Below are 27715 nucleotides of genomic sequence, written 5' to 3' on the forward strand. Positions count from 1 at the left end.
TCAATCATAAATAATTTTTTTCATTATTTACGATAAATCTGGTTAATTAGTAGGAAGGCATTATGCTAGAATGGAAAAAATATATAAAAACTATATATCTGGCGTACGCTAATATTTAGTGCCTGATTAATTCTTTAAGTCCTCAAAATATAGTGCCACAAAAAGCTGAGTGTTATAAACAAAAGGAAAACTATGACGTCAGCTTTAAGCGTGAAGTTAGCCAATTTTTTAGAAAAATCTGAAACTTATATTAAGCCATTAAGTAGGGCTTTATTAGAACATTTTATTGTTTTATTCAGTTTGGTAGATGGTTTAAAGGGGAAAAGAATTGTTGGTAAAAAATTGTCAAAATTAGCATCATGGCAGAATAAAGAATATGGTAGCCTTATCTCTGATAATTAGGCTAATAATTAGTGCGTATTTTATACTTTTTATTTCTTCAACTGGTTTGGTAGAAAATAGAAAAACATTATTGGCAAAATAAAAATAATTTGCTAAGATTGACATCATTAGAAGGAAAATTATAGAAGCAAAGAACAATATATAGGCATGATTAATACCTAGTAATCCAGCAATCAGTTTTTCTAATCAATAAGTAAAAAAATAATACAACACGCCTTAGGCTGAGTTTTAAATATCGAATTTTAAATTACGATTCAAAAATCAATTACCTCTAAATATATTAAAGTTTTTATCCGATTTAAAATATTTTTAAATCTTATGATTTCATGATCTTTATAGATGTTACTTGTTCTTTTCAGTTTATTTAATAGATATTTAACGATATAAATAATATTAATAAAATTATAAATATCTTATTTGTTGTTTAGTATTAATTTTATTTTTCTATTTTTTTTACCGTTTAATAAAAATTACTTACAATTACATATCTTTGCCATTATTTTCGTGCAATAAGTTATTATATATGATTTGTTTCTTAATTGATGTATATTTATAGGTTTAATATAAATTAATATTATTTTTTTTTCCTGGGAATTTTAGCGTTTTGAAGCATTTATATTGACCATTTTTAAAAAAAATTTAAAGGCTATATTTTTGCTCGAATTGTATTTTTTCGACAAATCTATAATGAAATCTAGAATCATTTTTAACTAAAATCATTTTTAATTTAAATTGGTATAAATTTTTATAAATTAAAAGTTAATCCCATATATTATATAAATTATTTATTTTATAAGTTCATCATTATAATTTATAACTTTATAAATGGATATTACCATTAAATTTTTTTTTTGTAAAAATATGATATTATTATACATAGATAGCGCTAATTTATTCAAATCATAAATATAATTTTTTTTTTCCTCATTCTTTTATTATGTAAAATGTAATATTAAATAAAATATTATTTTTGACAATATAAATTATATTATTAAATTTTATAATTAATTGTTTTTTTTAAAAAATTTTAAATAAAAATATTTTCGGTGGATATGGAGTGGGGTTTAACCCCAAACCTTCCCTCCATCTCTTGTCTATGCCACTGGCTCTTGGGCTCTTATTTGCTCTAGTCTAAAATAATTAAATTAAATTGATTGTTAGGCGGAGGTCAATTACTTTGAATAACATAACATTCAAAGGAACATGTGTAAAATATCTATTTTTTTAAAAAAAATAAACCAATTATATCTATAAAATATATAAAAGCCTTGTCATATTGTGACAGTCACACTTTCACAATTTATAATATATATTTAAAAAATGGTTAATATTAAAAAGTGTCTGTGGCCCAATCGGCAAGAGCGTCGCTTACAAATCTGATAGACTTAGGTTCGAATCTCAACAATGTATTTTTTTGATCATTATTTTTTCTTAATCTAACTTGGTGGTTTCATTCTTGGGGAGATGATAATACTATCTATCTATAAATATATAAAAGCCGTGTCACAGTATTTAAAAAATCGTGAATTTTGAAAAGCGTCTGTAGCCTAATCGGCAAGAGCGTCGCTTACAAATCTAATGACTTTGGGTTCGAATCCCAGTAAAGATCCTTTTTTTTAAATCTAACTTGGTGGTTTAATCCTTGGGGATTTTTGGATCATAGTATAATATAAAATATAATCTATCAAAAATGGCGGATGCAATATAATAGTAAGAAAATAAGAAGGAAAACAAATGAATTCGACTGCAGTATATATATAATAATATTGCGGGGGGGGGGGGGGGGGTGATTCGTTCTTAGCGTAAGTTGTTTTGGAATTTCGATTTATTCAGTATAATTATTCTTTTAAACCATAGCTTATTCGGTCCAATGATAATATCACATATCAAACATTCATTTATTTAAGCTACCATTACATATATACTAGAATTCTTAGTATCAAATGTGTAATTTGTTTATTTTTCATTTGGACAAATTTATTTTTTGAAAAGCGTCTGTGGCCTAATCGGCAAGAGCGTCACTTACAAATCTGTTGGCTTTGGGTTCGAATCCCAGCAAAGATCATTTTTTTAAATCCAACTTAGTGGTTCCATCCTTGGGGAAATGATATATAGGAAGCCGGACTTGACCACGTTATTCCATTATAATATCTTCTATCTATCTATAATCATAGGTCTGTAATTTTGCAATTTGGTAAATCAATGGGTTATCATGGCATGTGATTATATATGAAATTTTTAATGATGATTATACCCAAGATACCTCACCAGAAGAAAAAAAATATAGCCTAACCATTTCATTAGAGGGTTAATATTTAGATTTTCACAGTATCAATGTTTAAATTATCAAATATTTCTTACAATAAAGATTTTATTGAAGAATGGATATATTTTAATTTTATCTTTTAATTGTAATTTTTATGCATAAGTAAATATTTGCATTTATATGATTACTATCTGATAGATCATCAAGTTTGACAAAAAATTAGAATTTTCTCCTTAATTTGATGATGGATGAATTAAATTAAAAGCCATGCTTTATGAATTATCACTTTTATGAAATATCTTTAATTTTGCAACTTGGTAAATCAATGTGATTGTTATTATGAAAGTAGATTTTGGTTTTGTTATAATACAACTGATATTTTAAAAATTTTGCCATTTATTATAATGTTGGCTTCGTATAGGCTATTCTAGTGTTGTTAAACGCTCGATTTTTAAAAATGGTTAACCCAACATTTTAGCCAAAAATATTAGGGAAGCCTGGAGATTTTACTCCCAGATAGTAGAATTGCTTGATCATCTATTAAAGAAATTTGGAAACTTGTTGGAATAGCCGCTATTCCATATTATTCATGCAACTTTCAACTGAATACCTCTCTTATCTTTTCTGAAGATGCCTTTTTACATGCATTCCATAGTTTTGTATATTTTCTCATCACTTCATAATTGTTGAATGTATGTTATTCATATAACTTATTATAACTTTTGATTAAATGTATAACCTTTTTGTTTTACTTACATATAATTTGATTATGATTGAATTAACCTCCTATTATTTGTTAACTTAGAATATCTTTTTATTTTTTCTATTGTAATTTAAACAAGGTCTATTTAATTTTATATTTTGTGCCTAAGTAATAAATCACATATTATTTGGAGGGGTAGTTGTCTGTTTAAAATTTAAATTAGGATGAACATATTTTCACTAATTTATAAAAGGCACGGTACTTTAATATGTATTCATGAATTCATAAAAATGCCAGGAGTTAACCAATAGAATGATGGGTGGTAATATCCCCTGCATTGAGGGATAGGTTCTAAATCGCTAAAACAAAAATCGCTAAAAATTGGGAACATGGCTTATATCTCCTAGAAAATTTTTAAAGTAAATTTGAAATTAATATTAATAGATACTAGGGGACTAAACACTTGTATTTAAATTAAAAAATTTTTAAAAATCGCTAAAATGGAAGCGATTTAGAAAGGGAACCGCATTTGATAATAAATTATTTTGAAAAATTTTCTCAATAATATAGAATGGCAAAAAAATGTACATATAAGACAGATTTAATTCTTATAAACCCTTACATCGGACCTATTTTTCTGGATCCAAGGAAAAAATAGTTATTATGGGTTTTTCTGGGCTTGGGAAATATTTTTCACAATTAATATGGGCTTGGACCTGGCTTGGGAAAAAATTTTCAAAATTAATGGTCATATGCTTAAAATTTTTTTAATTTTAAATATGGGTTAGACATTGGCCTGAAATTTTTTTTTTGGAAACATGGCCAGGCCTGATCAAAAAACCAAGGCTTATGCTCAAAAAAATAGTATTCGCTCTTAGTCTTAATGGGTTGGCCTTGGTCTAAAGTGAGCGGGGTTAAAAAGAATAAAGAATAGAGATGATTTTTAGAGATTTGCCTAGCTCCAGGCTGGGAACAAATTTTGAAAATTACTATGGATTGGGCTGGACTTGGAAAATATTTTTATAAATTATTTTGGGCTGGACTTGGGGAAAATTATACAAAATTATTATCAGCTTGGACGCTTGAGAATTTTTTTTATTATTAACTGTAGGTCAGACAGTGGTCTAAAACAAATTTTTTTGCAGGCCTGGGTTCGGTCTGATCAAAAAACCAAGGCCCATGAAAATCTGATTTTGAATGTATTTTTAAATTCATTATGATTTCTTAAATATTTTTTTTCAATTCTCAACTAACAAAATTATTATGATCTTTCATTGGGCTTGGGACAATTTTTTCAAAATTATTATGGCGTACCTTGCTTGGGAATTATTTTAATATTAAATATTAGGTAGGTGATCAGTAATATTTAACAAATGATATTGATATTAGAGATCTGCAAAGTTAGGCCCCCCGTACCCGGCCCGAGCCGGGCCCGAGGCCTTTAAAAAATCGGGTTCGGGCCGGGCCTAATATTTTTAAAAAAAATTCGGGCCGTGTCGGTCTATTTTTAAAAAAAATTCGGACCGGGTCGGGTCGGATCTTAGGAATTTTATTAAATACATTTAAATTTATCAATTTTATATTGAATTTTTTATGTAAAATAATAATTATTGATTTAATTTATTGAAACTAAACGCTATATAACATATGTCTTTTATTTTAAGTAATTATAAAAATTAATTTCTTTATTTAAATAAATTCGGGCCTGGCCGGGCCTGTAAATTTTATTAAAATAAATTTCGGGTTCGGGCCGGGCCGGCAAAACTTTTTAAAAAAATTTCGTGGGAAATTGTTTATGTTTAGCATATTAAATATTAAGGGAGGCTGGGGTTAGGTAAACCCCGTGGCTTGGCAAACCAATTATTTCGTTTTAAAATTAAATAGACTAGAAGGTTTAAATTTTATCCCAATATAGTATTTATTAATATGCATTTATACGCAAAAAATCTTTTGAAATAATTAATTATTAAATTTTATTTAAGAAATTAAATTTTGATGTCAAATTCAAAAGATTTTTACATGACAGAATTTTTTATTAAGTTATATAATCATTTATAAATAAATTAAATTTTATATCAAAGTTTAAACCTTCTTTTATAATTTGAGAAAGTTTTATGAGTATTTATTTTGTCTTGATAATATTTCAATCGGGATTAGTCAATTTAGAGCTAGCGGGGTTTGCCTAACCATACGCCTCAATTTTGGCAGTTAATAATGAAAAAAAAAATATTTCAAAATCTTGAAAAGATAATTTCATGGCTATGCATGATTGGTATTTAGGATTTATGCCAAGAAATCATAATCTCTCCTTAAGATCCTTATTTTTATCTATTCAAAATGTTTATTAAATTTACCAAAATTAAGTTTCAATTTTTATTTATAATTAGCTTCAATTTAAATGTATTATGATATTTAGAACAATAAAATAATTCATACGTATTATTATTAATAAATAAAAATGCATTTCAATTTATTATACCTAAAAAAACTAGTGGCTTAGGAAGCCCCTAGCAGTGTGTTCCAACTTCCAACCCCGATATTGGGGCTTGTGGTCAACTTTTACAAAAAATAAAATTTCAAAGATATGATTATATTCTTAAAAATATTTATAAGGAACCTTTATAGAGTATAGTTATAGGTATCGATTCAAATATTGTTCTTCATAATATCTAAAAAAAACACAGGAGTTATAGCTGATTTTGCAAAAATCTATTCGACTAACCCCAGTCTCCACTACTATATGCGTTCTAAACTATTTGTTTATCATACAAATTAGTTATTTGTAGATACATAATTTTTTAATATGGCTGTCTACCATACAATCTATAGCTTCTTGCATAAAAAATATAGCTAAGCTAGCTATACTTTAAAAAAAAGGAGCTATGCTACAGAGCTACTAAAAAAGTAGCAGTGGCTTATTTCTTTTCTACTGTCTAATCTTGCTTCAGTAAAAATGAACTAAAATATTTCTTACCATATCTCATGATATTGTTATTATTTTGGAAAAACATAATTATGATCAGTACCTATTTTAGAATATTGATTTTTTTTTACTGACAATTATATTTCAATCTATAAACATGTTTTTATATTGGAAATTTATTGAATTATTATCTCAACTCTCATCAAATTATTTTATTTTTCACACATAGTTTTTTTATCCCTTACTTTTGGAAATGATCTTTACAATTATTATCATAGTTTTCTTTATCATTTTAGAATTAATATGATTGAGATGTCCAATTCGTATCGATACAATTCTTTCGATAATTAAAAACAATATTATGCTACATTTAAAAAAATATATATATCCTTATACATTTGATAATCGTCAATTAATCTAAACTATTAAGAATATTATTTTAAACCTGATAGTTATTAATCCTCCACTAGTTGTTAATTGTGATAACACTTTATAAATAAAAATTTACAGTTTTATTGATTAAGAAAAATTTATTTAAGTTATATACAGTTATGGTTATCAATGGATAATTTTATTAAAGAGATTATAGGCTATGATAAATTTTTTCCTTGAAATTTAAAATTAATTTAGTTAGCTATACACAAATCATGCTCATGGTTAGAAATATTTAAACCGAGCACTCCAACTACCTAAATTTAAATTTTACAATATCTTCGTCGCTTTAGAATCAATATTCTCAATAGACATTTTATTTGAAAACTGAAAATATGTATTAAATTTTTCTAAGAATAATTTTATAGATTAAATAATCAACAGAAATTTTTGATAAATCTGCTAAATTATATATTATTTTATAGAATTTTTTTTTAGTTCTTTCCAAAGTTTTGCGTTTCAAATTATTAGAAAGAATAAAAATGTTTGGCCCTTTCTATAAATAAAATTTTGATATATTAAGTATTTAAATAGTCATTCTTTTAGCGTGACTAAATAAAGAGATAAATATAATAATTTATGTAAAAGAAGATAAAAATGGAGAATTTTCATAAAAGTTTTTCAAGATATTTTAGAGTAGTCCTGAACCAGAACTCATACCAGACTGGAGTGCGACAAATATAGTATCAACTTAAAATTCAGGTCAGGTAGGATTTTAAAAATAAAAAAAGTGCAAACCCTGTGAGGCCTAAGACTATTTTTTTTGTTGTAAAGCTCGGGCTAGGCTGATCAATTATTGAAAGTATATCCATACATTCCAAAATTTTGGGAAATCAAATGGATGATATAACATTCATTTACTGCTCAAATTATTAAACAATTTTTATCTAGCTAAAATTATTTAAGAAATTTTAAGTTATATCTTTGTCTTCATCATCATCACGTCTGATGCGATAACTTCCTCTGAAACTCCTAAAGATAATCTTTTAAAAATTCAGCATTCTGCATGAAAATCTCATAGCATTGCCGAAGGTCTTTTTACCCACCGTCTTAACACATGTGAAATTAAGAATTTACATGAGTCATCAAATTGGATGTGATTGCGTTAAACCATATTTATGTAATAAATAGGTTAATTTCAAAGAGTGGCAGAACTTAACAGCCTACAGTATATTGTAGTTAAGGCATGAAGGGCATGTAGCAAGTTACTTTGATAATTAGCCATAGTTGTGAGAACTCGAATTCTTCTGATACTAGACTCTCTTGAGGCTGCAGACATATCATAAGATGAAGAACTAAGGCTCGATTGGATAATTTCAGTAGGGAGTCCTAGGTTATATGACATGTAGGGTAAAAAGGCAAACCTTTAACACTTTTCTTTAGGGTTAATTGTTTCAAATTTAGTCAAAAGATGTATTTCCTTATATACTATCAATCACAAGTTCATTTAGTAGCGAGCGGAGACTCTTTATCCAAAAATATATTTATTAAAAACAATTTCTAGCCCGTTTTCACTAACTTCTCTACTTGGTATTATTTGTTTTGAGGCAAAGTACTCTTTTGAATTTAATAAATTATCAAATTTATTTATTTCCCAATGTCTGAACTATCAAATAGACTTAGTCCTAGATTTATATCATCTAGAAATAATTGCTAGAGCCATTTAAACCTCAGGGGCGTAGCAAGAGACAAAATGGCAAATTTGAGAAATCAAGAATTTCCTATGACAATGACTCTACAAAATAGTTTAAGAGAGTTTTACTATGGAATTTACCCAATAAATTCTAATATTTTTTATTCATTCTATTTGTGATAAATAGTGGACTCACTATTGAATCAGGGAGCAGGCACTTCTACCAGAAGGGGGAGGGGGGTTGGCATGGCGTAAAATTGTTTTTGAAATATAATAAGAGTGGAAGGGAGATGATCAAATCGGGTTGGAGGTTATTTTAGCTAAGCAAATTTTTATGTACCTATTTTTGCTAAAAATATTTATCAAGAAGGTGACAAAATAGTTTTTTAGAGGAGGGGAGGGGTTGAAATACCATTTCTAAAGGTGTAATATTTATTAAATCGATTAAAGTTTAAAAAACGATAATGAATTTTATTTTAATTCTTTTGATATATATACATTTATATAATTATCCAATTTAACTTCTAATAATATGCAATTTGATTAACCTCAATAATATAATATTACATGTCGGAAAGTTATAATATAATATACAAATAACGTCCTTTTAAAATATATAACGTGACCTTTTAAAATATATCTTAACCTTTACAATAATAAATATTCAGATGTAACAATATTGTCATTCAGTAAAAATTACGAAGATTTGATGTAATGCATTAATTGTACTTAATGGGTATATCCTATTTGTGCCAGGAATGATCTATTTTAGGTGTATCCTTCTAATTTTTTTGGGTCGCTGGTAAATAATAAAAAGCAAGACTTCTACTTAATCCTAAAGAGCATCATTTGACTATTAGAAAACTCCTGTATTTTGTAGTATAATGGTGAGGCTTATCAATGATACAATTAGTTTAATTTTATAAAAGTAAATCGCAAATGAGCAAAACACCTGCCATATAACCCCTATCTTCCCTACCTTTTCTTTAGGTATGTAATTGATTTGGGACTTCACGTGCGTTTCTCTTCTTTTTTTTTATGTATTTTTTTTAAAAAAAATTCTAATTTGATTTAGATTCCTGAAACAAAAAAGATGAAAAAGGTAATACTAAAAATATATATAAATTCAATTTTCAAATTTAACTTCGCTTTTTTCAGTTCTAACTCCCGTTTTTACAAAATGATAAATTTTATTTTAAAAAATGTGAGGGAGTGAATAAATAAATAATATATTATGTTGAAATTTAAGAAATTATATTATATTATAAATTCAATACTATTTTTTTTTATTCTACAATATTTGTTCTAATGAAGGTAGTCTTATAACAAAAAGCTTTCTTTAGATTATTCTCTAAGGAGTGCTTAATAAATAATAAAATGAATTATAAACAAAACACAAAATATTTAGTATTTGTGTGCAGAAAATCTTTTGATTTTTTTTTTAGAAAAACCGTGTTTAAAAATGATTAATTTCACTACACTAACACCCCCTCTTTACTAGCTCACTGGCTTGGAACGCTTATCCACAAAACAGCATTTTAATTTGTTTATTTTCAATATGTTTTAAAAACGAATATGAATTCTTATTCGATTCTTTTAAACAAATCAAATTATTTACTATTCTTATTGCGAATAATATAATTTAACTATTCTTATTCTTTTAGTATAATTGCATATAGTATATTAATCGATCATTTTAAAAAAATCATTCGAAATTTGATTCATATTTGTAACAAATGACAAAATTTTTCTATTAAACTTCTTTTTTCTTATCGTATAATAATTTCACTTGACGTGAATAACTTAATATATAATTTTTTTTCAAATATTCCCCATAGTCGAAAAATTTTATATATTATATTATATCTAATATATTTTGTTAAATCTGGAGAATTGTGGTCAGGTGCCTTTTTGTTTGTACGGATATATGTTTTGACCTAGGTATTTTTTTCCAAAATATTTAGTACGGAACTTTTTGTTTATAGATTTTTGTCCGTTTACCACTTTAAAAAAACTCTATTTCAATTATTAAAATTAGGGCTATTGATTTTGCATAAATATGCCAGCAATTAAATTATTATGTCAAATTTTCTGGGTAATTTAATGTGCTCTCGATAAAGAGAATCATCAAAAGAATTAATATTTCAAAAATATTAAAGTTTTTTTCGAAAGATTTATCTCTACTTGTAATATAAAGAATTGTAAAAGTTTTCTCATCAAATAAATATATTATCATCTTTTTTACAAACCGATGGTTAAAAAAAATTTTCTTTATATTGATTATTATTTTTTTCTGAATAATTATAAAGAGTTTATTTAAGTAAATTTATCCAAATAAACGTTTTCACTCTCAAAGAATGATTTTAAATAACATTCAAATAACATTATATTACACTAGGATATAAATAATGTTTATTTTTTTATATTGTATATGATGGTTACAACGAATATATTTCATGTAAATATAATTTGTAGTATACAATTATACACCACTATCACAAACAAATATACATAACAAAAATTAAAACTTAATTTTTAATGTATAGTATTTAATTTGGAGGCAATTATTGAATTACAAAAAAAATATAATTGATTTTTTTTTAAATTTTAAATTCAAAATCGATAATAATTATTAAATTTTTATAAAATTAGCAGAAAATGGGGCAGGAAGATGAGCAAGTAATTTTTACTTATCTATTTTTGTGAAGATAAAATTTTGAAAAATAAAAGAAACGCATCATTTAAAAAAAAAAGGAATTATATTTTATTTGTAGCGTATTTAGTGAGTTCTAAATGCAATCGACAGGAGTTTCACTTTAATTTTATTTTAGTTTTTAAAGCAAAGAAATCAATCTAAAGTATGAATAGAATTCCAACAAGCTAAGTAAAGTTCGAATTTCAATATCTACTTACTCTTAAGAGTAGCCCGAAATTCTAGGAAAATATATTTTTTTAGAATAAACAATCATTAATTTATACGGGATGGGGAACTCGCACTTGGCAGATTTATAGAAGAAATAGATATAAATGCATTTTCTCAATTTTTAATTCTTTAGTTTTGCAATTTGAATTAAACAATGGCTCTCTAGATTACAAATAATATAGGGAACTTAATTCCACCAATTTAATTAGAAAGGTGGGAGTTTTTATTCAAAGTGAATCAGTACCCCTGGAGTAATTACATATGTCTAGTCATACAATAAAAACAAAATGGGAAAGGAATGAGTCACATGTATAAAGTGCCCTGAGTGGCAGAGGGAACTCACCGAGAAGATATTTAGTCAAAATCCATTTTATAATAATTATCTTATATTTTAGTCATAAGAGAAGCCTCGGGACATTGGCTTAAAAGAGTATAGAGGGATCTGCCCAGTGGATGCAGTCAAATATGTCAATTATGATGTTTTTAACATCTCCCAAATTTTATAAAATACTATCTTTTTATTTTTTGAAATATATTTCATCAAATTTTGAATTTATTTAATAAAGTTTCTAGATTTTTTTAGTTTTGGCATTTTTTTTTGTTATTTAGCTTAATGTTAGATAAACTTTAGCAAGATTTCCCCATAAACTTGCAACATTGCCCTGTATGGGGTAAAACTTGCACAAAAAAATAAATTGGAAATTTTATAACTTTCACTATCAAAATATGGCATGTAAAAGGTTCCAAATTTATAACAAATTTGCTTTGAGTCTGTAAAAAAATAAAACTGAAAAATTAATTGAATTCTTTGGGAAAACATCGACAACTTTTTGGATCGTCAAAAATCAGCGAAAAAATAATACGACAATAAAAAGATTCAAATAAGATTACCGCCATCTATAAAACTAAATATTATTTAGTTATTTTAATTTTTATCAACTTATTTAAATTATACATAATATTTTCAAAGTCATCAAAAAGAGGACTAGCTACAAAATATAAATATTTTCCTTTGACAAAAAAAAATATTATTACAACTTAATAACATTTATTATAATTTATGGTTGTATTTATTTTTTGCTTTTAGATTACTTCAAAAGTTCATTTGGATAATTTATTGAGGAGACTGGAGTTAGTCAAAACGATTTTTACAAAATTGGCTATAGCTTCTGGTTTTTGTTAGATAATATAAAAAAATAATATATGAAGATACCTAAAACTATACTCTATAAAGGTGCCTTATAAAAAAATTTATGAAAATAATCATTATTTTTATATTTTATTTTTTGTAAAAGTAAAAATTTTGCCCAACAAGCCCCCAATAGCGGGGTGAGACAAACCACTTCAAGGGGCTTCCTAAACCATTGGTTTTTTAGGCCATAATAAATTGAAATGCATTTTTATTTATTAATAATAATAATGATACGTATAGAATAATTTTATTGTTTTATTGTTCGAAATATCATATTACTTATATATTGAAGCTAATTATATATAAAAATTAAAACTTAAATAAACATTTTGGACATAAAAAATATAAGGATCTTAAGGAGAGATTATGATTTCTTAGCATAAATCCTAATTACCAATCATAAACAGCTATTTAAATTTTTTTTTTAATATCAACTGCCATAATTGACGTGTATGGTTTAGCAAGAATAGCTCTAAATTGACAAATGATTGAAATAATATATAGATATAATAAATAACTTTCCCAAATTATAGAGAGTGTTTAAACTTTGCTATAAAATTTAATTCATGATTATATATTTTAATAAAAATTGCAATTCTGTCATGTAAAAATCTTTTGAAAAATTTTATCAAAATTTAATTTCTTAAATAAAATTTTTAATAATTAATTATTTAAAAAGATTTTTTGTCTATAGATGTAAACTAATAAAAACTATATTAGGATAAAATTTTAACTTTCTGGTGTATTTAATTTTTAAATGAGATTAAGTGGCTTGCCAAGTCCCGGGGTTTAACCCCAGTCTCCCTATATTTTGTCTAGCCCTATTCTTCAGTATAAAATTTTGATATGCAATTAGCACATGTATTGTATTATGAAGTTTTAATAATATTTATAAATAAATAAAATTAGAAATTTAAAGCAATAATAATATTTATTGATGGTGATATTATTTAAATACTTGATTTTAATGTTAATCCCAAAACTTTAAAAGTATTTCATTGAACTATTATTATTTTTAAGTCGAAATACCCGATATTAAGGAGATACGAATGGGACCAAATACCCATACTTTTCGCGCTCTCGCTAACAAAGTTAAAGCAAATTTAGCATTTTCACTCATACTAGGAAACAAGCACGATAGTCTAGACCTGGTAGCAAAATCCCCTGAAATTAAGGATCAATGGATCTCTGCCCTAAGATATGTTGTATCTCGCTACAAAAACATGGAGCAAGAGAAAGAACACGAAAAGTGTTTAACAATTATTTGTGTTTTAGGGTAATGATATTGGTAGTCTGAGTCGTTTTTTTTTAAATTATTAAGTGACAACCAAATTTTATCATTTTTTAAATACTTTATTAACCCAGTCTACATATCTGAAAACCATTTCCACAGGAACCCTCACTTGTTACGCCTCGCTTCATATGTCCATATTTTTAACTCCCCTTTGAGCTATTAAAATACGTTTATTTTTTTGTATATGATTAATCAAACATCAAATAATATTTATTAAAACGGGGTTTTCTTTCGACATCTCTGACTATTAATATCATTACTCTTTTTTTTAAATTCATTTAAGTATATATTTTTTTAATAATTTACTATTATATTTCTAATCTATTTGGCTAGAATTTGGAATATACCATATTGAATATTATTAAGTAATTTTTTTTTAAATATATGTTCAGAATTTTATAATTCCCGTCCCGACTCTTAAGATAATTATTATTTAATACAAAAATTGATATGTGGCTTATCTTATTAAAGACTATATTATAAATTCAATTATTAGCATATTATATTTATTTTGAGATCAAGCTATAATTTTATGTCCAGAAATGTAATTAAGCTTTAATTATATTCTTATATTAGGTGGGCGATAGACCATTTTAATAAAGCGGACATTAATAAAGACGGTGGCTTAAGTTTCGAAGAAACCCTACAATTGCTCAATCATATGAACATTAACATGGATAAAAGATATGCCAAGAAGTTATTCGACGTAATCTTATTTTATATTATTCTAAGTTAATAAAATCATTGTAAAATTCTTAAATATCAATTTATAATAGGTTTACCATTTCAGTATACTATTCTTCAAATTTTAAGTGAAATTATATACTATTGCATACATGGAAATTCATAACTTCGGGTTTATAAAATATTTGCAGGTCTCAGATATAAACATGACAAGAACTAAGACTGGTGAAGATGTTTTGGACCAAAAAGAATTTTTAAATTTTTATAGATTATTGATAAGGCGACCTGAAATTGTCGACATCATACACAAGTTACCATGAATTTGATTTTAATTAACACAATGTATAAATATTTTATAACAAAGTTGAGGTGCTATATTATGTATGCGTTTCTTTAAGCCTGTCCTCAAATCTAGGTTTACTTTTAAAAATTCTGATTTGGATAACTTTTAAATTAATTTAAAGTGTATTTTAAGAACTCTTTAACTAAAATACTAAATCTCTAAATAATATAGTTAATTAACAAGACATTAAATAAGTTATTTTTAATATGATCCAATACAAATACAGTTCAGAATACAGTAAAGAAATCAAACACAATGATTTATAAAACGGTTGTTAGAAAAATAGATAGCCATCCAGGAGAAATATATGAGCCTTAATTGACATTGAGAAAAAATTATATATAGATTATAGTATAGAATAGATATTAAAAATATGATGGCCGAATTCATAGAAAAAAATTTAACGATCTGGGACGGGTCTGACTTTTTATAAATTTTGGAGGCCTCGGGCAAATTTGTTAGAAAATTTCGAACCGAGCCAAATTTTGGCAATATCTTTTAGAAAATTTCGGGCCGGCTTCTGGCAATTATTTTAAAAAAATTTGGGCAGACTTCGGACATTTATTTTAAAAAATTTTGGACCGGGTCAGAAAATTTAAAGGATGGCCCAACTTATGCGAAAATTCTTAACGGGCCGGGCCTTGTAAACTTCTAATCTATATTATTCCATTACAAAGGTAGCTTAAATTCACACAGAATAATATGATTGTTTAATGTTAGCCAATTTTTATTCTAAGGTATTCAAAAAATGGGAGCAGTTTTCTAGAGCCGGAAGAATTACAAGAATTTATGATCAAGGAACAAAAAGTTTGAATTTAAAGAATAAGATATAAAATTTCCATTTTATATTTATTTTTTTTTAAAAAAGCAAAATGACATAAATCTTGAGCAATGCAAAAAATTAATTCAAACATATGACAAAACCACTAAAGAGGGTACTATGAGTATTGAAGGTAGTTTTTTATAAAATAAATGCCAAAAATGTTAAGTATTGTTTTTATAAATTTTAACTATTTTATATTCCATGATTCAGAGGAAAAGGGAGGTGGGAGGAGGGTGGAAGTTTTCATTAAGGAATATTTTAAATTACAATTCCCTCGAAGTTTAATTATTCACAGTACCCCCTATTTATATTTTTGCACTATTTTGCAAAAAATTTTAATAGCTAATTCTTAGGTAATTAATATTGTAAATAAAAATTTGACACATAGCTATAACTCCTCATCTTAATTTCTTATTCTGGATCTGTAAATTTGAAAATTAATACAAATTACTTTATGTAAGTACCAAAGTGACACGTCAAATTATCTTATTAAATTTATATAGTATTTGATTTTGCCTTTCAACTTGAAGCGTATCATTTTCTTACCACCTCAAACTTGCAAAATACTATTTTAAATTATATATATATACACTATTTGATAAAAGGACCCCTCCTCCTCCCCTCATACTTTTTTTAAATAAGATCATAATAATTTATGACAAATAAAAGCTTATTTTATTTTTATGAATTTAAAGGTATGAGATGCATGTTGGTATCAAGGGACCAAGCATTATTCAATAAGAATTACTTAGAACTATATCAAGATATGACCCGACCCTTATCAGATTATTATATTAATTCTTCCCACAACACGTAATTTGGTTTACATTTTATTAGTATAAAATTAAAAGTCATTTTTAGGATGCAATTGCTATTTACATAAATTTTAATGAATATGCATATTTTAATGTTAGGTACCTAAGCGAGGACCAATTGATAGGAGAAAGCAGTGTTGAAAATTATATCAAAGCCTTGAGAGAGGGCTGCCGATGCGTTGAAAGTTATTTTAAATGATAATGCTATACTATACCATATAATATAACCAGAGATGCTACGTATTCAGCCAGTATATTCGTAATATATTACAAAACTGTCTGAAATTGATAGGATAAGTTAATTTACACGTGCTAAAATGTATTTCTGGTAAATTTTTCAAATTTAAAAAATGTGTTAAATAAATGATCTCATCGCATAAAAGAGTGGACAGACGTTTGGCTCCAACCCTTGAATTTAAGACCTTCTTTTTTTTATAAATATGTATAATTTTTACATTCCATAAGCTTTAGGCTCATCATCTTTATAAAAGAAAACTTCTACTAGGCCAATAAACAAATATTCTGTCTAATAGCGTTCCAATCGGATAAAAATACGAATCTTTATATTTATAATCGCCAATAAATGTTAATCATATTTATCCAATAGTATTTTTTGTTATTTATCTTTATGCCAACATTCTTCCAATGATATTGATTATAGCAATATTCCTCCAATAGTATTTATATTTAATATATGTCTATATAATATTGATCCAATAGCTTAGTTGTTTTTTCATGGCTTCATAAGAGTAGATATGCCCAATATCCATTAATCAATAGCTAACCAAATATCTATTCAACTGGAACTGGAGGTCAACCTCTTTCCTATAATGAGGGGTAGTGTTGTTTAAAAACGGCTAGATTAAAAGTTAGTCAAAATAATATAACTTAGGCCTCAAATGGCAAATAGAGGCCCAAATATTTCTGCTATCTATGAGAAAAATCTCCAGGCATACGTAACATTATTTTTGATAAAATCTTAAACAGGGCGTTTTTATAAATCGACCCAAATATTAATGAGGAGTCTACTAGGCCTTGGGGAATCAGGAATATTTTTATCAACATAAAATATCGATATAGGTATCAAATAAAAAGCTAATTTTTATATAACGGAAGGGAAGTAAAAAAAGTACAAAATGAAAAAAATTAATTCTTCTTATTTTATTTTTATAACTACTAAAAACTAAAAATTTTACAATTTTTTATATATATATAATACAATTTTTTAATTTACACTTTTTACATAAGTTTTTTAAAAGGTTAAATTTTAACAAATTCGTCCTTAAAAAGTAAAATAAAATTTACGAAAATTAGGAAAATATAAAAGGTCATTTAAAATGATTTTACAAAAAGTAAAAGAAATATAAAATTTTTTATATTCAAAAAATTATCTAATTAACACTAATTAAAATATTATTTGACTGAAATAATAATTTTCATTCTTAATGTTGTTTAATATCACCTTAAGTAGGCAATCTTTGGAAGTAAGAATTTATAAAAAAAATTCTAATATAAAATGAATATGGGTATTTGTCAGTCAAAATTAGTTATTTGGCCAAAAAATTGAATTTCATCTAAAATTATAGAGGGATCATAATTTAATAACCCATCATCAAATTAAAAAATTCTGATTCCCCGACATTCTTGACTGGTTATCAGCTAGTCCATTGATATCAGCCTAATCGAGAAAGATAAAGAAACACAATATAAATCACTGTATCGTCTACCCTACTGTTCTGCCCCTCCCCAATGGACATTTTTTACCTAAAAAATTTTGAAATATAAGCTATAAAATCAGGGGTTTAACGAACTGAGACCGTATCTTTTTTTCAATAAAATTACAAATTTTAAATCCAATTCTGGCTCTTTCCTAGGATTTTAACTGAAAAATAGTTGCCCCTTATATTTATTTTTAAATTTTTATCAACTGTATATATAAATTTTGTTTTATTAGTTGATGTGTGGAATGGGGTAGATGGAGATCCCATTGTTTATCACGGGCACACATTGACTGCAATGATCAAATTTGTCGATATAATAAAAGCCATATCTACTTACGCCTTCGAAACATCACCGTAAATTTTTTCGAATAAATTATCTATATAAATAAATCAGAGCATACGACCTTAATCCGGGCCATCATGGTATGATTTTTAAAATCCGAGCCGATCCGGGCTTGAAAAAATAAAATCCGAGACAGACCGAACTGAATAAAAAATTAAAGTAAATAATATCAATTAATCGGTTGGAAAATGTTGGGAAATCATATGACGAAGCGTATAATATACAATTTATTGCTCATATTTTCAATTTCTCTTTAAAAATATTTGCAAAATACAGTCAAAGTTATTCAAAATAACTACATTTTAAAAAATTCGAGCTGGGTCTAAAATTTTGACCTATGCATGTCTCTGAAAGAATAATTATAGTCAATGCTCTTTCACATTTGGGTATTTTATACGAAATGAGCAACTGTATAAATTTAACCTAATATTTTTGCCCTATACCACAGTTCATTTTCAATAGTTTGAGTTAGAAACTTGAAAGATACAAATCTTCAACCCCTGACCAGACACGATTCGTAATCATTCCCCCGCCCCACGAACTGACTCGAAAATCATAGGTTGCTGATTTTTAGGCATTAATTTTATTACTTAATGATTATATTTATAAGCAGAAATATTGTTGGACTATATAAATTAAACGGGTAATGACTATCCCATATTTATACTTAAATTACAGTTTTTTATAATTAATTTCAATTTTTTTAATTTTTGCAATTTATAAGGTATCCGCTAATTCTATCGTTAGAAAATCATTGCTCAATTGACCAACAAAAATTAATGGCTCACTATTTAAAAACTATTTTAGGAGGTTTTTTAATAAAATTCTCAAACCTATACTATGCCCTTGTAAATTAGATAAAATATATGCAGAAGAAATTATGGAAGGAGACTTTTTACCATCTCCTGAGTCGCTCAAAGAAAGATATGTAATCAAGGTATATTATTGATATTAGTTTTTATATATCATTTTATCGCAAATAATTAAAAATCATATCCCATACACGTTAAACATTGATATTTACTAGTGATCTGCATCGGGCCTATTTTTTCGGGCTTGGCCCATTTTTTTAGAAAGTTTTGCCGGCCCGGTCTGAACACAAATTTTTTTTTTTTTAATTTACCTAAATATAGAAATTAATTTTTATAATTACTCAAAATAAAAGTTATATGTTATGTGGCGTCTAGTTTCTATAAATAAAATCAAATATTTTTATTTAACACAAAAAATTGAACATGAAATTGATAAGTTTAAGATATATTTTAAAAAAAATTCAAGACCCGACTCGGCCCAAATTTTTTTCAAAATATTAAGCTCAACCCAGCCCGTACCTGATTTTTTTCAAAAAAATAGGGCCGGGTTTGGGCCGAGCCTACTTTGGCAGATCTCTAATAAATACGCTCTTATATTTATAGATTTATTTGGTTACATTGTCGCATTTGAAGCATCTAGTTTAGAAAAAGCCTCGATTATTCTATTCGCTCTATAAAACATTTTCCTTTTTTTTAAAAAATAATTTTGAAATTAACAATGTTTTAAATTATTTTTAATTAAAATTGTTTGATATTTTATGAATATTTATACGCCCTTTTTACAGTAAAAATAAATAATGTTTCTAGGGATATAAAAAAAACAGCGAAAAAACAAAAAAAAACGTTTGCCCCCCCCCAACGGTTTTTTTATCTGTCTCTATCATAAAGCTGTTAAAAAACAACCTGTTTCTGTATAATATAAAAGACCAAAAATTTTAAAATGTTAAAAAGAAACGGTATAAACTAAAAGGTTATATAAAGTTTAAAAATTATTTTATAAATTTACTAAATTAACAATATGTGCTTTCAGGGTAAAATGTTAGACATTCCCTATAAGTCAGAGGAGGTTGTCAGTGAAGAAGACGAGGCCGCCGAAATCGATTCTGAGATAGTCCTTAAAGATCTGAAAAAGAAAGTAAAGCACAACTCTTTGTATTTAGTCTTTACAATATATGATTAATTAATTTATACTGTCTTAAAAAAAATTCATGGCTAAATAGTTTATTTATTTTCTTTTTGTAACAATAGATATCAAGTTGATATTTTTTTAACCAATTCTTTTAGAATTTGATTAAATAATCTAAATGAAGATAATTATTTATTTTTATTTGTAAAAAAAATTTTTTAAAGTTCATCTCCGGTTGATATAAATAATTCTGTATTAGTGTATATATTATATCAATGAGATGACTAGCTCTTGTCAAATTTAGCCATGCTTAAATTAAATTTTGGAGTGCTGAGAACTTTTTTCTTTCCCTTGGTATAGCTAGGTATTCGTTGGCTAATTAAGCACAAATTACAGAGACTCGCCAAAAAGAATCCACTAAGATTAGATGCATGGGTTAATTTCTTTCCAAGGTTAAAACTATCTTTTCAATGAAAATTCAAGATTGAGGTGATATTATTACTAAAAATAGGTTTAACTGATTTTGGGCGAGAGGCTAAATAAATTGAGCTATTACCCAATAAACTCCCTAGCCTTACTACTCTGATGATATATTATAATTCATATTTTGTTACACTGACATGGTTCGGGGTTTTATAACAATATATGTATATCCTTCATATATTATTGTCGATATTGGATGCAGGGAATCAACAATATTATTTATTTATTTTTAGCCACAGTCCAAGATGATCAAACTAGCTAAGGAACTATCAGATTTAACATTTTTGAGATCAACACATTTCAAAGGCGTTGGGCAAAGAGGTATTTGAAAATTTATCTTCCAAAATTAAATAATTTTAACCAATCCTTTAAATAAATTTATAATAAGAAATGTTTTCTTTATATCGTTTCACATTTGAAATGATTTAGATAAGTACTAGTAGATACCACTTTTTTGCTTTTTCTGAAAAATTTTATATATCATGTCTGTTTTATAAAATAAGGTAAATGCAACTGCATATGCTCGTTCTCAGAATTGAAAGCGATTTCTATGATTTCTGAAGATGCAAGATTATTTGCGGATTACAATACTACGAACTTAAGCAGGATATACCCAAATGGCATAAGGACAGATTCTAGCAATTTTGATCCCATGTTATTCTGGAAAGCTGGATGCCAAATTGGTACCATCAATTATAATTAATTTTTTTTATAGTAAATATTAAGATTTATATTGTTTAATAAAGTATTCTGCAATAAATAACAATTTTAATATAATCTTAAATTAAAGTTGCTATGAACTACCAAAGCGATGACAAAAAAATGCAGCTTTATCATGCTAAGTTTAGGGATAATGGAGGAATGGGATACCTTTTAAAACCAGATTATCTTCTCTCAAGTAATGAATACATTAATAAGTTATAAAATTAATAAACTCAACAAAGAAACCCGCATGCATGTTACATTACGATAACAATAGGTGAATATTATAATATCATATAAAATAAAGTTTTTAGCAAATATATTGTGCAGTCAGTTCTTCTATCACATTGGAGGTAGTTAGTTGACTCAATAATTTATTGATAGAGGGTATGGGGTATTCTGATTTTTCAAGAATATCATGATGGGGGAATACGATACCCTTTCAAATAAACCACAAAAATTTTAAAAAATTATAGAATGTTGAATAAAAATCTATTTCGATTTACAAAAATTTTCATACAATTCTTTCTTTATTTAAGTAAATGTATCTCTAATATAATATTCTTTTAGTTTATCTTATTTCTTACTTTTGATATATCTAGTTTCCCAAATCTTAATAGAAAAACTTGTTAACTACTTACATTTATTGAAGCGTTAGTTATTTTTGATAATAGTTTATTCGAGCCCCCCCTCATACTCTTTTTTTAACAACGACCCGATTTGGGGCTTTGGCGATTTGTGTTCTTGGATATAATATCCCCTCCAATATTAACTATATTTAAATGTACCAAGTCATAATTCATATAATCTTGAACAAATGAAGCTAATCTTAATTATCAACTGAAATTAAATATATATTTATATTGACTTATGTAACATTTTACTTGTGTATATTAATTTACAAAGACCTGCAAACAGTTTGGATATATAACCCGGCCCGTAATTTTTTTTAAAAATATTCTTCCTAACATGGTCTGCCTGTATAAGATCCTATAAGAAAATCCGAGTCGGATTAGATTTTTTAAAAGAAATTTGAAATAGCTGGGTTTGAAAATTTTTTATTTTAAATCCGGATCGAGTCTAAGATTTTAATATCTATAAGTCTCCCGATTTATGTGCTAGCTAAGTATCTGCGACTATATAATTTCATAGTAAAGTATTTGACCCGAGCAATAAAAAATAATTATATTGTTATTGTTAGTTAACTTTTTTTCTATTTCCTGATCAATTAATGAATTTTATTATATTATCATTTTTTCAGAATGTTTAAAAATTTTATTAAAATACCACAAAATCGTTAGATAGATTATGATAAAAAAAAGAGATTTTTTTCAAATTTAAAAAGCGTAAGAAAATAATAAGGTGTAGGATAATTTAAGAAATAAAAAGTGAAGCAATGAAATCTTCAGAATTACAGTCAAGGCGTGAGATCTGACAACCCTGTTTCAACCCTATAATCGGCCAAATTAAAGGATTTTGAGCTTTGGTATCGATTAAAATATGGTTCTATAATTGGGATTAGAGAGTCGCTTCAAGGTGAATTAGCTATTAATTGAGCTATAATGGGGTACCCTTTAAAGGGTCTCATTTTGCTTAGGGAAATTTCAAAGGCATTAAAGCGAGTTAATATATTCTTTCTTTAAATGGTTTAAAGGTGACTAAATAATATTATTTATAATATCAAAATACTCTTAGTTATTAAATTCTATTTATTGTTTCACAAGTATCATTTAGTCGCTAGCTCTTATCATACAGTCGTGCTAAGTTTTTTCAAATTTTTTATTTTGGCCTGCTCAAAAATATTTTATCCAAATGTAAAGTATTTCAGACGTGTACAGATTAATTTAGGTCCTAGGGATAGGGATACTAATGATAAATTTTTTTACAAATAAATTAAACCTTTTAAGTTTTGGTTGGTAATATTTTTATTTTATGAATTTTTTATTTATAATTTATCGTAATAACAAAAATGCCTATTTTTTTGAAAATAGATTATGATGAAACTTCTCCAACAGAAAGACAAGAAAAGTTATTGAAACTCAAAGTAATATTAAAGAATAATTATCAATTTATTAGTTAATTAAAATAATTATTATTTATAAATTTTTAAAAAAATATATATGATAAAAGTTTGGATTTATTTTGGATAAATAAAATGTGAACATCGAGGTTTTTGAATTGATCATAAAAAACTAAATTATAAGTTGCCCCTCTTCCTTTAATAAAATTGTTTGGTATCTATAAAAATTAAAAAATCATGATACATATACAAATATGTATATACATATATACTAATATTTTAAACTATTATTCGTTTAATGTAAGATAATAAGCGCTCAGCAATTACCTAAACCGTATAGGAACGTACATGATAAGGATGTTATAGACCCATATGTTAAAATAGAAGTGATTGGCTTCAAAACTACTCAAAAGGCTAAGACCAGCATAATTGCAAATAATGGTTATAAAATTCGCTAATTTATTCTACAAAGAGCAAAAAATTTGTATCGAATTTTATATCGAATTATAAGATATATTTTAAAATATTTTAGGTTTCAATCCTGTGTGGAACGAGGCCTTTGAATTCGTAATCGATGATCCTCAGTCGGCTATATTAAGATTTGTCGTCAAAGATTTCAATTCATCTTCCAAAAATGATTTTATAGGCCAGTTTACCATACCTTTTAAATGTCTAATGGAAGGTTAATTATTTTTTATATTGAAACTGTTGAAAAAAAAAAATTTTTAATCACTATTTTTAAACGGGCCAATTTATGGCTAAATATAAATTTAGGATTCAGTTCGAATACTATAGATAAAAAAAAGATAATCTACTTTGCTCCACTGCAAATTAGATCTAAATTTTCTTATTTATTGATATTTTAATTTACTTCCCTTTTTAAATAATAATTTTATTCCTTTTTATACTATTTAAAAATGATAAAGGTTGCAAATTTTTCAAACTTTTAAATAAGCACAATCAATCGCTTTCAATGGGATCGTTTATATTGGTGCATGTTGACATCTCCGTATATATGACTGATTTGAAATTGCTTGATTAATATTAAAATTCGAAATTTTTTTTTATAAAAATTATAATATTGAAATCTCACCTTTTTAAAAAAAATGTCAGTATTGTGATTATCATTTTCCATATTAAAAATTTATCGATATTGCATGTTATCTCTCATTGTCAAAAAAAATATTTTTTAATGTGATATTCGAAATTTCCATATATCAAAAAATAAATGCCAATATCTGTTAATGTGTTTTCATGAAAATTTAGCATGCCCTTTATTTTTTATATTATAATTTATATAATTATTTAATAACAAACCTTAATATATTGAAATTATTTAAAACCAGGTTATCATCACGCCCATTTACAAAATAAAAAATGTAATGCTATACCGCCTGCTACTCTCTTTATGTACACGAAAATCGAAGACTTTAAAAGGGACAACTTGCCAGAATTATCGAATTATAACCTATTATCGCAAGATAACTCATTAAATAAAGAAGTAAGCCAACCTATTCTCAATAACATAGTTATGTTGGATAAATCTCCTAGAAATAGTAGAGATCGTATTTTTAAACCACATGACAATCTTTATAAGGGTCCACCTATAACATCAAATGTTCTGAATCATTCTCAATTAGTTAAAACATCAAATCCCGATTATAATGAAACAGAAAACTTTGAAGAAATGTATCTCAAACTCAGTACCAAACCCAAATTACTCACAGATTTGGATACCAAAATAGTTCAAGGAGAGATATTAAAACCTTCAAATAGCGGATACATCGAATCAGAGAATATTTACAACAATACGAAAGGGAAGATGCCTTTAAATAAATATCCAAAACATTTACATATTACATCTACCCCAAATTTAAATGAAATAGATATTAAGCAGATATTTAGTGTTCCCTTGTATAATAAATGCCTAGAAACCTCACTAGATAATCCAAGTTATAAGGATCATTTTGATTTTAAACCGATCGCTACAATTCCGTTAAATAAACAATGCAATGGATTCAATAAAAATTACACTCATTTTTCATATATTTATTTGCATGGAAATGATATGAATCAGGATAATCAATATATAAATGGTAATAATTTCTACAAAATACCTCAATTATCTAAATATAAACAAGAATTAAGTTATGAGATTTAAATGCTCCTAAAGATTACTTTTATATTATGTTTTCATATCCCCTTCAATGTATATCAAACATAATCGTCTTTTTAATAAATTTTATTGGTAAATTGTTATAGAATGGTTGCAATTTATTTAGTTAAAATATTCAACAATAAATATATTAAAAATATACAAAGCCGTAATATAAAGTTTTAGGTAATAAGCTTGATGACAAATATATTCCATTAATTGATAATTAAATAGCGGTATAAACAAATAAATTCTGTTATAATTAAAGCAACCTATATACATCATGTTTATAAAAAATAGTTAAAGGCAGTTTTACTGCAGTTTATTTTTAGTATATATTATAATGGTAAAAAATTATCTTCTTTTCCGTCTTTTACCAAAATTTCCAAAGTTAGAGAATCCCGTGGGACTTCCGTAGACCGAGTTGAGTGGGTAACTCGAAAATCTTTCTCCTTTGAAAGAACGAATGGGATTGGACCACGAGTTCAAATTTCCTCCCTTTCCCCACTGATTACCTCCACCCCATTGATTCCCCAAACCAAAACCACCCTTTCCTCCACCCAATCTGCCTTTACCACCACCCCATTGATTTCCTCCTCCCCATTGATTTCCTTTTCCCAATTGATTCCCTCCTCCCCATTGATTCCCTACCCCCCATTGATTCCCTTTTCCCAATTGATTCCCTCCTCCCCATTGATTCCCTACCCCCCATTGATTCCCTCCCAACCATTGATTCCCTCTTCCCCATTGATTTCCTCCGCTCCAACCACCATTATCTTTACCCCATATATTACTACCACCCCACCCACCTCCACCTCTTCCGCCATTCCATATATTACTGCCGCCACCAAACGCGCCTGGTGAATGGAGTTGTCCCATTATAATTCGATTTGTTGAGAACTGTTTAATATAATTGGTAGAAAAATATAAGTTTCATACATATCAATTTATATGTCTAAAATTTATGATTGAACTTAAATTATTTAAATTCTAAAATATAAAGGGTTAAATAAATATTTTGATAGTTAAATTTTGATTGGCCTATAACAAACGTTTCTCATAATTTAATTAATAGTTTATATTATTAAGATGTTCACTTATCTAAAGATATAATTATTGCAATGTAAAACAAAATGTATATTGATAATGATAATAAAAGTATACTCAAAAAACAAATTTAATTAAAGTTTGAATAAAATTTACAAGGCCGTCACCATGGGAGAGGGTGAATTATATTATACATGAAAAGGTAACGAACTATTGAATTCTTTTTCCTTTTATAAAAGAAGCTTAAGTAACTCTTAGACCAGAGATAAACTGGATTACTTATTATATTTTTCTAAAATAAATCTTATCTCAGGCATAAATGATTTAGTGGAAGCTTCTGCCTATTATTTCATAGTATTAATATAAATCAGAGACTTGCAGAGGTACCATTTTCATAGCCCAGTTCGGATTTTTTAAAAAAAAATATTTTCGGCCCGCCTTGGTTTTTATATTTTCAGGCCTGGCCTGGCCCGGATTTTTTAAAATATATCATATTTATTTTTAATTTTTATAGCTAATAATAACGATTTAAAATATTTTATTTGGGTATTTTTTTATAAAAATTTTTTAGATCCGGCCCGGTTATATTTAAAAATTTTAAATACGGCCTGTCACGTGTACCCGAACCGAGCTTAGGGCAGAGCCTGCAGGTCTCTCTTATAAATTGTTATTTTAAGGATTTTAATTTATGATATTTTAATAAAGATTGAAACTCAATAATTATCGTCAGTCTGTAGATAATAATATTTTTGATGTAAATGTGGGGACTGACTATTATAAATTGGCATGACCGAAAAAGAAACTAAGTGGGAGCACTTCCTCTTCCTTTTAAAAAATTTACCGGATTTTATCTATTTTTTTAAGGATTTTTAT

At 26.5% G+C, this 27715-nt stretch overlaps 2 protein-coding genes across 3 annotated transcripts in view; one reads left to right on the forward strand and one right to left on the reverse strand.

Annotated features, from left to right (window-relative positions):
- The window catches only part of LOC135925424 (1-phosphatidylinositol 4,5-bisphosphate phosphodiesterase delta-4-like), a 37911-nt gene extending 12753 nt beyond the window's left edge, over window positions 1-25158 (forward strand). The window contains exons 3-21 of one of the 2 annotated variants that reach the window (XM_065460729.1): window positions 13495-13723; window positions 14345-14474; window positions 14644-14762; window positions 15533-15602; window positions 15664-15748; window positions 16314-16431; window positions 16533-16618; window positions 18388-18508; window positions 19222-19307; window positions 19355-19434; window positions 20340-20444; window positions 21152-21239; window positions 21422-21601; window positions 21709-21816; window positions 23612-23664; window positions 23946-24081; window positions 24173-24322; window positions 24567-24649; window positions 24987-25157. In XM_065460729.1, coding sequence (XP_065316801.1) covers window positions 13495-13723; window positions 14345-14474; window positions 14644-14762; window positions 15533-15602; window positions 15664-15748; window positions 16314-16431; window positions 16533-16618; window positions 18388-18508; window positions 19222-19307; window positions 19355-19434; window positions 20340-20444; window positions 21152-21239; window positions 21422-21601; window positions 21709-21816; window positions 23612-23664; window positions 23946-24081; window positions 24173-24322; window positions 24567-24649; window positions 24987-25133 — 2174 coding nt within the window. In that variant the 3' untranslated portion in view covers window positions 25134-25157. Of the gene's footprint in view, window positions 1-13494; window positions 13726-14344; window positions 14475-14643; window positions 14763-15532; window positions 15603-15663; window positions 15749-16313; window positions 16432-16532; window positions 16619-18387; window positions 18509-19221; window positions 19308-19354; window positions 19435-20339; window positions 20445-21151; window positions 21240-21421; window positions 21602-21708; window positions 21817-23611; window positions 23665-23945; window positions 24082-24172; window positions 24323-24566; window positions 24650-24986 lie in introns of those variants that run through there. The other variant, XM_065460730.1, reaches the window with a different exon arrangement.
- A 991-nt stretch (window positions 25159-26149) lies between these two features.
- LOC135924396 (heterogeneous nuclear ribonucleoprotein A1-like) lies at window positions 26150-26674 on the reverse strand. Its single transcript, XM_065459453.1, has one exon. It carries the CDS (start codon window positions 26672-26674, stop codon window positions 26150-26152), a length of 525 nt encoding a protein of 174 aa, XP_065315525.1.
- Between the last annotated feature and the right edge of the window lie 1041 nt (window positions 26675-27715).

This window comes from Gordionus sp. m RMFG-2023, chromosome 2, assembly GCF_954871325.1.
Source record: "Gordionus sp. m RMFG-2023 chromosome 2, tfGorSpeb1-WG-v2, whole genome shotgun sequence".
In the NCBI taxonomy this organism is placed as follows: domain Eukaryota; kingdom Metazoa; phylum Nematomorpha; class Gordioida; order Chordodea; family Parachordodidae; genus Gordionus; species Gordionus sp. m RMFG-2023.

What these genes read in the sequence shown, in the direction of transcription:
- LOC135924396 (XM_065459453.1), bottom strand. Translation starts at nt 26,674, where the DNA reads ATGGGACAACTCCATTCACCAGGCGCGTTTGGTGGCGGCAGTAATATA.